Source organism: Scyliorhinus torazame, chromosome 14 (assembly GCF_047496885.1).
Source record: "Scyliorhinus torazame isolate Kashiwa2021f chromosome 14, sScyTor2.1, whole genome shotgun sequence".
Taxonomy (NCBI): domain Eukaryota; kingdom Metazoa; phylum Chordata; class Chondrichthyes; order Carcharhiniformes; family Scyliorhinidae; genus Scyliorhinus; species Scyliorhinus torazame.
This window is the reverse complement of record NC_092720.1, coordinates 184814306-184825118: the sequence shown is the minus strand read 5'-3', so window position 1 is coordinate 184825118 and position 10813 is coordinate 184814306. Positions and strand designations below refer to the sequence as shown.

At 42.6% G+C, this 10813-nt stretch overlaps 1 protein-coding gene across 1 annotated transcript; it reads left to right on the top strand.

Annotated features, from left to right (window-relative positions):
- Positions 1-6816: 6816 nt before the first annotated feature.
- Positions 6817-8178, top strand: LOC140389378 (muscarinic acetylcholine receptor M2-like). Its single transcript, XM_072473540.1, has one exon. It carries the CDS (start codon positions 6817-6819, stop codon positions 8176-8178), a length of 1362 nt encoding a protein of 453 aa, XP_072329641.1.
- The last annotated feature ends 2635 nt before the right edge of the window (positions 8179-10813 follow it).

Here is a 10813-nt window from a genome sequence, read left to right as displayed (position 1 = left end):
TGGGCAAGATGTGTGCAGCTCCATTAACTCAAAACATTCACAGAAAAAAGAGCCCCGGTGACGGCACTCTATCTACCACCTTACATTTTTGCTCCCTTTATTACTGGCAGCGGTACCATTTACAATGTATGTTGAAGTAACAGAACAAACCTTCTTTGACAGCACCTTCCAAAACGCCAGCCTCTATTAACTTGAAGCAAGGGCCTGGGGGTGGAATCGCCAAAACACACCAACCCTCATACAATTCCAGCTCGGGACTAGTTTGCTGTCCCTTCATTGCCTATGTACAGAAAAATCTGGAATTCGCTTTCTCACAGTAGGTTGGCAACACTACACCACTGGGACTGTAGTGGCGCAAGGAGATAGATGCCACCAACTTTCAGAAGCTATTAATGATGGGTGAAAATGCTGCCCTCCCTGTGATGCAAACATCCCATGAAAGATGTAAAAATATATACAATCTGAAGACTTGTATTAATCTGAAGGGTCCTGCTAATTTGAGAGATGTCATTAGCTCGGAGAGGGAAGTTCACACTTTATTTTTTTAGTTTAGAGGGCCAAATTACATTTTTCCAAATATGGGGCAATTTAGCGTGGCCAAACCTACACAGACAAGGACAGAATGTGCAAACTCCACAGAGGCAGTGACCCGGGGGCGGGATCGTAGCAGGTTCGTCAGCGCCCTAGGTAGCAGTGCTAACCACTGCGCCACCCTGTCGTCCGGGAAGTTTGAAATGTCATTGTGCAATGGACATAACAGAGTGACGTTTCACTGAAACAGTCTGAGATCGAGACACGGACCTGATGGTGTTTGAAAGATCAATACCATCGGTGGGTGTGCACTCCAAATGTTCTTTAGGTAGATAAAGTGATCAACGTTGTTCAGTATTTTGGGTTTTCCAATTAAACACCAAAATTAAATTGATTCAACAGGGAGTTAGTTCACTGTCGTCACCTGCTTGTTTTTTTAAAGAATATGTTGATGATGCAACCTCGATACCCCCGGTGGAGATGCCACATGGTATAAATAAAAAGCTCTGTGAATGGATCACCTCAGAGTTTCATTCAGAGACGTTGGCTGCAGCAGGAAGGGACACAGAATTATGGAAACATTTCACAGTATCAGTCAGATATACAACATATTTCTTGCCGTCATTGGTGTCCCAGGTAAGTTACCGTGATCATTGAAATTCGCTAAATCTGTTCGTGTGAGCTGGTCTCTGGTTACAATCTGTGACGTGCTAATCTCATCCCCTACGTAAGACAGACACCCTGTCAGGGATAATCCTTGGTTTATTTAGATCTCTTTATTTACATCTGCAGTTTAACTCCATCAACTCAGCTGAGAATAAATGTGTCTTCTTGTATCACTGAAAATATAAAACGCCTGGGTGTGAAATGTATGGACATTGGTCTGTTTCCATGTGGAATGCATTAGCAGAAATAGTTGTCACTTATTTATTGGCGGATAAGAAATATGAAAACACTGTTACTGTACTCAAGTCCTCTGTATAACTCACTCCTACGCTGAGTGTAGTTCCTGGAACATTTGAGTTGTTTTCGGGCTAATTAATCCCTGATATCGTCCTGCGTTTTGGTATCTCGTGAGTGGTCACTTTTGTCACCTGTCTACTTAAGGGTCAGAATATTGCATTGTGGTTATTGAATTACTCCCTTCTGCAACTGATATTAGTTGACAGAGAAGGAATTATCTTTAATTCGGAATCACGACACACAGATCCTGCACCGAATTCTTCCCTTAGCTCAATGAGATGTTTATGATTGACTTGTGCAGGGCTTTGTTGAGACCCAATCTGGAGTATTGTGTAAAATATTGGTCTCTTTATTTAATGAACAACATAAATGCGTTTGCAACATTTCCGACATTGCTTACCAGAGTAATATCAGGAATGGGCGGGGTGTCTAAGAGGGAAGGTTGGAGAGGTTAGGTTTGTATAGGTGTCTCGGGTTTCCTCTCCACCAGAATTTATTGGTGAGGGTCTTCCCAGAAGTCCGCGGGTCGAACTTCCTGTTCCCGCCTTAAACACTAAATTTTTTTAAAAAACAGCAAAGAGGGACCGAAAACGGGACCAGGTAAGTGTTTACCGCTGAAATTGACTAGCCTGCTCCTGTGAAGGTCTCCCAGAAATCACTAACGCACCGCTCCCGCTGAAATCGACTGGCCTGCTCCTGCAAAGACAAGTGTTTTTAAAGGAGAAACTTACCTCCCAGAAATCACTTGCGCACTGCTCCCGCTGAAATTGACTAACCTGCTCCGCTCCCGCTGAAATCAACTGGCCTGCTCCTGCAAAGACTAGTGTTTTTAAAGGAGAAACTTACCTCCCAGAAATCACTTGCGCACTGCTCCCGCTGAAATTGACTAACCTGCTCCGCTCCTGCTGAAATCGAAGATAGATACCAGGCAAATTCCGAGCTAGGTGCAAGAATGGTCCCAGTTCCCTTCAAGGAATCCGCAGAGGCTGTTGTGATCTAAACAAAGGCATGCTCACAAACATGTGAATTTTGAATTATTTCAAAATTCAATCCTGTGGAGCCATCAGGAGCAGGAATGCTCTCTAGAATCTCCATTACTTCGAATTGCCGCCTGTAAACACACATTATTGCTCTATTTTTACAATACTGGTGTGCTTTAATTCTTCCTTGCAGAAGAAATGATATCAAAGAGAACAGCTCGGAAAGAGGCAATGACCACCGTGCTATGGATTCTCCCTTTCTGTTCCCAGTTTGAATTTGCACATATCCAAGGAAATCTCCAGGTGTCATCCACGCGTGTAGGTAAAGCATTCTCATAGAAAGTATGCCACGAAATCCAAAACCCGACGTGTCTAGATTTAAACCCAGGCTCTAAAGTTGAGAATTATTGTTCAGCACATTGCATCAACCTCTAAACTCTGGCAATCTCTCGCTCGAAGGCCAGGAATGCTGAATTAATTGAGATTTCAAATTCTGGGTTTGCTGTATTTTTGTTACTTAAGGCTATCAAGGAAAGGCGGGATAATGAAATTGAGGCACAGATCAGACATGAACTAATTGCATGTTGAAACAAGCTTCAGGGGCTGAATGACCTACGTCTGTTTGTTGAATGTGCTAGGATATGGTGTCCATAACGGAAACTGGGACACAGGCGGTGAGAAGGCAGGAAACGTGACAGCTACAGGAAATAATCTGATTGAGATTTTCCAAAACTCAATAAAAATGAGCGAAGGACGATTACATTGGTTAGATAACACACAAACCATTGCAAAGTTAAATTGGGACTCTGGAATGTTGAAGGCAAAGTAGATTGCAAAATGACTGATCAGTGGCAGTCATTGACATGCCATTTGTTTCAGTGACTTATCCGTTATTCAGGAATGATGGTGACGTCGCCATTTTGCTAAGTTGTCAAAAGACTGAGTGGAAACATGGTATTAGTCAAAGTTGCATTGAAATGTACATGAGATAATTGGTAGCAAGATTTTTTTTTGGAATGAAAAATAAATATGCAACCAATGACGGGAATGCAGACCAGAACCGGACAGGGTGGAAAGAAACAACAGGTCGATCTTGAGGTTTCATGAAAAGTCTTCTTCATAAAGTCATAGCGTTTTACAGTACCTAAGCGGACCCTTCGGCCCATCTTTGCACTAGCCATTAAGCACCTATCTAGTGTAATCTTATTTTACAGCACCAGATCCGTGGTGTTTCAACTGTTCATCTAAATGCTTCTTAAATGTATACCACTCAGGCAGCGGGTTCGTGATCCCCAGTCCCTTCTGGATGAAAACGTATTTTCCTCAAATTCCTCACTTTGAGTCTCGGATCCCTTATCTTAAAGTTATGCTACATGGTTGTTGTTCCCTCTAATAGGAGGAAGGGTCTTTTCCTATCTACCCTATCTATGTCCTTCATAATTTTGTCCACCTCAATAATGTCCCCCCCACCCCTTCAGCCGCTTATTGTCCAAGGAAACAACCACAGTCCAAAAAAACCTCTCATCATAGCTGAAATGATCAGAGCAATCTTTCTGGCTGTATAACAGCTTGGTATGGATCCTGCTCTGCCCAAGACCGCAGGAATTACAAACGGTCGTGAATATAGCCCAACACATCATGCAAACCAGCCTCCCATCTACCAACTCTGTCGACAATTCCCGCTGCCTGGGAAAGGCAGCCAGCATAATTAAGGACCCCACGTGCCCCGGACATACTCTCTTCCACCTTCTTCCGTCAGGAAAAAGATACCAAAGTTTAAGGTCACGTACCAACCGACTCAAGAACAGATTCTTCCCTGCTACCATCCGACTTTTGAATGGACCTACCTCGTATTAAGTTGATATTTTCTCTACACCTTGCTATAACTGTAACATTATATTCAGCAGTCTCTCCTTCCTTCCCTATGTACGGTATACATTGTTTGTACAGCATGCAAGAAACAATACTTTTCACTGTGTACTAATACATGTGACAATAATTAATCAAATCAATTCAAATTAAAAAACGATCCAGCGCAGGCAATATCCTCATGAATCTTCTCTGCAGCGTCAGTAGAGCAATCCGAGAGTGGCGATCAGAACAGTACTCTAACTGCGGTTTGAGGAGCATTTTATACAGCTCCACCAGAGCCTTCGTGCTCGTTTCTTCTGTGCATCGGCTAATAAATGCACGTTCCATATGCCTTCTAACCACTTCATCTACCTATTCTGCCGCCTTCTGGGATCGATGCACCCGAAGGTCCCTCTGGCCCTTTGTAGTTCTGATCGCCCTCCCGTTCGTTGTGTATTCCTTTGCCTTGTTATTCCTCCAGAAATGACATTACCATGATTTCCCCCTGTCCGGCTTGCAATATCCTAATTAGCTATTCGTACAATAACCTTTCTGTCCTGCACTGGCAAGAATATACCTTCACTTCAGCCACTGGGGTTTTGAGGATGGGGTGTGGGTTGCGCAGGAAATTAGACAAGAGAAAGCCTGACACGGATGTTGTGAATTCTGAATGAACACAATTGCGAAGAGCAAATGATAAATTGATGATGACATATCTGCTTTAAACGTCAGAAAATATTTTTAAACAAATGCAATTCTTAATAACAATTGAACATTTTGATAGCGTATATTGGGAAATACATTCTCCCGGCGTGGGACGTTACTGGACAACAGCGGAATTTGAAGATGGGGCCACATCATAGCTTTGCTGTTTATCCAACCTCTGATGAGATAACTTCCCTGTCTCCATGGCCCTAATGATCGTGCCCACTGCCAGGCCTTAAGGATTGATGCCCTTCAAATTAAAATACACGAGATGCATGTGGAAACCTAACAAGTGCCAACTTTTGTGAGCGGGTCTTTGCGATTCGAAAGAGGAGCGAAACTAATTTCCATCACGCAGTCTTTACTTGACATAGTTAGTGGCCCAGTCTTACCTATACCTGATTTCTATAATGCAGGTTAGCATTTATGTTGGCATTGTGAAAGCCAGTGTGAAATGAACGGGTTGTTGATATTACAATCTCCATAAAACCTAAGGCAACAATCTCCATAAAACCTAAGGCAGCTTTTCTATCAATGTTTTAGTTTATTGCATTTTTCCGTTTATTTTCCTGTGTGCAATTAATTCCAAAAGCATTGACACATGTGGAAGCAATCGCATTAACTTACCCTCCAGGAGTGTTTTCATCCAGTGAACATAATTTAAAACGTGGTTCGACAATATATTGCACCATGTAGTGAGTCTATGTTTTGAGTTCTAGCATTTGGTTTGCCCTCTTTCTCAGCCTTTAGCTCTTTCTCTATGTTTCATTCTGCTTCATCTCTGAAATGAAATGAAAATCACTTATTGTCACAAGTAGGCTTCAATGAAGTTACTGTGAAAAGCCCCGAGTCGCCACATTCCGGCGCCTGTTCGGGGAGGCTGTCGGGGAAGTTCCCTTTTCCTTCACTCCTTTTTCTTGAGTTTCTCTCTTATCCTGTCTTCCCCTCTCATGCACCTCCCTCCGTTATCTTTCATTCCTTTCCCAATATATCGCCGTTTCTTTCCAATCAATTATATCGGCAGACTCTTAATTAAAACGTAGAGGCATGATCAATATTTTAATTTTTAAATTTTTCATAAGTCAGTTAACAGGCGTGAGTCAGCTATTTAAATATTCAACACACGGCGTGGAGTATTTTGACGTCACAAGTTTCAGTGAAGATTATTGATATTTTAAACCTTCTGATGTATTTCTACGTTCGCCTTCAAATATCAGCATCAGAAAATTATCGTCAGATTTTTGTTCACCACAATTCTCATAAAATGTGCAAACTATATCACTAGAAATTAGAAGCTAAATTTGGTGTTCTCCAGACTCTATTAATATAACCCCATAACCTTTTACTTTCAAATGCATGACATCGACATGAAGTGACTAAAACTCAGAATACTGTCTCCTTCCCAGACATGAATCCCGAAAGTGTAAGTCCTCAGTGGCGTTGCACCGAGCAATACTGCGTAAATTAATCTAAAACACTGGTAGAGATGTTTCCAATGCTGCTCATCATCATCATTATTCATTTCGAACCAAGTCGTTAACAATGAATTCAGAACTGATTGCACAGCACTCGATCTATGGGAGATTCATATTAAAACAGAATCCCTCTTGACAAACATATTGACGTTCCTCTGAGCAGATAGCGTTTTATGTTTTTGCTGGTAGAACTTCACTTAGACACTAGTTGTATTTTGTATTTTAACTTCAACACATCGTAAAGCAGCTGCCTAATCATTTTTATTTTCTGTATTCCTGCCTCGCCAGTGCTCATGACACATGAGAGGGGAATGATGGCAAACGCATCACAGCTAAATCAATCTCGCAGCAACGTAACCGACTTGTTTGATCCTGGAACAGCAAATTTTTACAAAGTGGTCGAAATGGCCTTCACTGTGACTGCAGCAGGATCTTTAAGCTTGGCTACAATTATTGGAAACATTTTGGTCATCGTTTCTATCAAAGTAAACAGACATTTACAAACTATTAACAATTACTTTCTTTTAAGCCTGGCCTGTGCTGATTTGATTGTTGGTGTGTTCTCCATGAATCTATTCACCATTTACACTGTCATTGGTTACTGGCCATTGGGCCCAGTGGTATGTGACTTGTGGCTTGCTCTAGATTATGTTGTCACTAATACGTCAGCCTTGAGCCTCGTAATCATCAGCTTTGACCGCTACTTCTGCGTGACAAAGCCCCTCAGCTACCCCGTGAGAAGAACAGGGAAAGTGGCAGGATTAATGATCGCAGCTACTTGGGTGGTACCGTTTGTCATCTGGGCTCCTCCCATTATCCTCTGGCAGTTCATCGTAGGGGAGCGGACAGTTGGTGAGGGTGAATGCTATGTACAGTTCCTCTCAAATCCACCTATAATTTTCAGCACTTCTCTGGTCACCTTCTATCTCCCTGTGCTCATCATGATTATTCTGTCTGTGAAAATATCTCGTGCCAGCAAGAGTCGAATAATTGAAAATAAACTTGAGCCCACATCAAGCAAGGTCAAAATTTCACACTTTCTAATAAAGGGCAAGGTAATGGAGCAGAATAATGAAAACTTATCTGGTGCACCTGATGGTTTGTCACACATAAACCTACAAAATGTCAAAATACCTGGAGAAATGATAATTGAGAATTGCGGCCAAGAGAAGAAGGAACCCTCGAATGAGTCAACGTCTCCAAGTGAGGTCCCATCAAACCGTCTGAGGATGGAAAATCTCGAACTCTCTTGCATAAATATAATTAGCAAAATAAAAAATGGTGACGACTCCGGCAGAGGAATAGAACCAAGTGCCGGCAACAAGGACGGGAATGGCGGAGCGATCAGAGCAGAAACTATGATCATTAGGATGAACACGACCACTCCTGAGAAAAGGAAGAGAGCGGCATCCCGAGAGAAGAAGGTGACTAGGACCGTCCTGGCTATTTGCCTGGTATTTATCATCACCCTAAGCCCATACTTTATCATGGTGCTCATCTACACCATTTGTTCAAGCTGTGTCCCCTACATAGCCTGGACTATTGGATGCTGGCTCTGTTACGTCAACAGTACATTCAACCCAGCCTGCTACGCACTGTGTAATCCATCCTTCAAGAAAACCTTCAAGTGCCTTCTCATGTGTCAGTATGAGAACATTAGCACAATTCGATAAACCTAGCTACAAATAGAATGTTATGAACACTTTCCACCTTCTGATGATAGTGTCTCTGATAATGTTCATATGATATATATAGAACTAATGTTTTTGTTGTGTCAATTAAGGGTCAGTTCTATAGGGTGTGGATATAGAGATTTTAGAGAGAAGGACATTGGGAATTTAGCTGGACAAGAAATCCAGAGCAGCTAAAGCTATTTCTGTATTGATTTATGGGGGCGGGTGTCACTGGCAAGACCGACATTTATTTCCCATGCGCAATTGGCCTTGAGAAGGTGGCAGTGAGATACCTTCTTGTTCTGCTGCAATCCGTGCTGTCTATGACCACCAACAGTGCTGTTGGGGAGGGAATTCCAGGAATCTGACCCAGTGACAGTGAGGGAACAGCAATACATTCCCAAGTCCGGATGGTGAGTGACCTTGTGGGGGACTTCCAGATCATGGTGTTATTAGGTATTGACTGCCCATGTCATTCGAGGTGGTAGTTGTCGTGGCTTTGGAGGCTGCTGTCCCAGCAAGCTTGGTGAGTTCCTTCAGTGCATCTAGCCGATGGTAGACACGGCTGCCACTGTTCATCGTTGGTGGAGGAAGTGAGTAGTTGGTAGGAGGTAGCAATGAAACAGGCTGTTCCGTCCTTGACAGTCAACGATGGTGATGCCTCTCTGGAGAAATTTGTTGAAATCGCTCCCCGGCACGTGGTGCGTTTTGAATTCAGTTCATTAAATGTGGGGATATAAGGATGGTCTCTTTGATCACACTGAACTCTCCAATGATGGAAAAACCCATTTGCTTGTCCTTTTGGGAAGGATATTGTCATCTGGCGTTACACGTAAGATATCTATTACCGGTAATAGTGCAAATATATTTGAATTGTATCTGATGCATTTAAAACGTCTATGATAGATGAAGGATGTGCTGATTATTAGAATGGAGTTATGAGTGATTAGGAAGATGAATCTACTCAAAATTAAACCTCATGGAGCAAAGCGTTAGCATGTTTAGTGAGAAATGTTCACGTTAACAACATTACTCAGTATAAATCGACTAATTAAGCCGCTGCTGTGTAATACAAGGGTGGGGTAGGGAACGGGTCCGATTAGTTTAGATGACCAGGATGTGGATTGCATTACTGCAAATAGCACACGATTCCAATACGCATCCTGCTGAGGCAGACTCCGAGCCTGTCTCCCCAAACAATTCAGAGTAAACAAGAATGACGGCATTTTACTGTGATTCTGCGATGAGGAGCTCGGAACCTGACTTGGGTCAGAGTATTGAATAATAATCCAATTGCTTAAAATCAAACAATTCACACCATGCTTGTTGGGTCGATTGTCTCTGACACCATTTGTGCTATTTTTTCCGAGTAGATTAGATGCTAACGCATTCATTACTTTTTAAAACTTTGCTAAACAATTTGAAGACAATTAATAATTTCTATTTCAAATTGCGGACTGGTTCTCCTGCTCTTGAAATAATTCACAGGCATGTGGCCCAGACTTACACCAATGCGACAAAGAGGTTCCCCTTGTCAATTTCTCATCTTTCTCAGCATTAGGTTGTGCCCACAAGTTAATTCAATCATAACAGACTCGTATTCAAAGTATCGTATCACATCTTTGGCTTTGTCTATATCTATGTTTTGGGAACCCACCTCTGCATTCACCTGAGGAAGGAGCAGTGCTCCGAAAGCATTGAGATTCGAATCAAACCTGTTGGAATTTAACCTGGTGTTGTAAGACTTCTTACTGTGGTCACCCCAGTCCAACACTTGCATCTCCACATCATAGCGACCATCGACACGGCAAACTGCCGGCTCAAAGTGGATAAGATCTCCAAGAAGATCGCCCATATAGACAATGACATTACATTTCCACAAAGATGCATGAAAGCAGCCAAAATCCCGAAAGAGCTACAGATCACAAATCCACACAATTCGACCTACAAAACAGACTATGCTGAGAGACTCTGCCGTGGCACCTCTCTCACACTCCTCAACCACCTCACACACCAGCTCTACAGCAGACACCTGAACCTGGAAACCACGATAGAGTCCATATTCTTAACTTGCGCTCAGGACACAGTAGAAAATAATACAGGGAAATCTATTGTCAACTTGTTGGACTCTGCCCTTCACCAGAAAAATCGAAGTCCTTAGCAGAGGGCTCAATTTCTGCATCATCATCAAAATGGACCCCATCAGCCTCGCAGTAGTCACGGAGGAATTCAGCAGGCGAATGAGGCTCTGGGAGTTCTTCCACAGACCCCAAGATGCCGTCAGCAAACCCAATGAGACAATCAATGAACCGGAACAGCAGACCAAGAGACCTGCAGTGCGGCAACGAAAGAAGAAAGAGTCGAATTCGACCCCTCCGGAAGGCCGCTGCCCTAGACTCAACATGTATGCACAAGCCGTCTGGACTCTTGACTAGTACAGAAGAGTTAAGTAAGATGTACATTGAAGTCAGACAGTTGTACAGCACCTGAAATGTAAAGAACCTCCACAGACAACTAAATAGAAGCAAAGGAAATACCAGAAACTGATCGTAAATTCGCAATGTCAACAGAAACTCACTTTCTCAACCCAGAGTTGAAGGTATATCTATAACATTTGGCCATTTTCAGGAGTTTC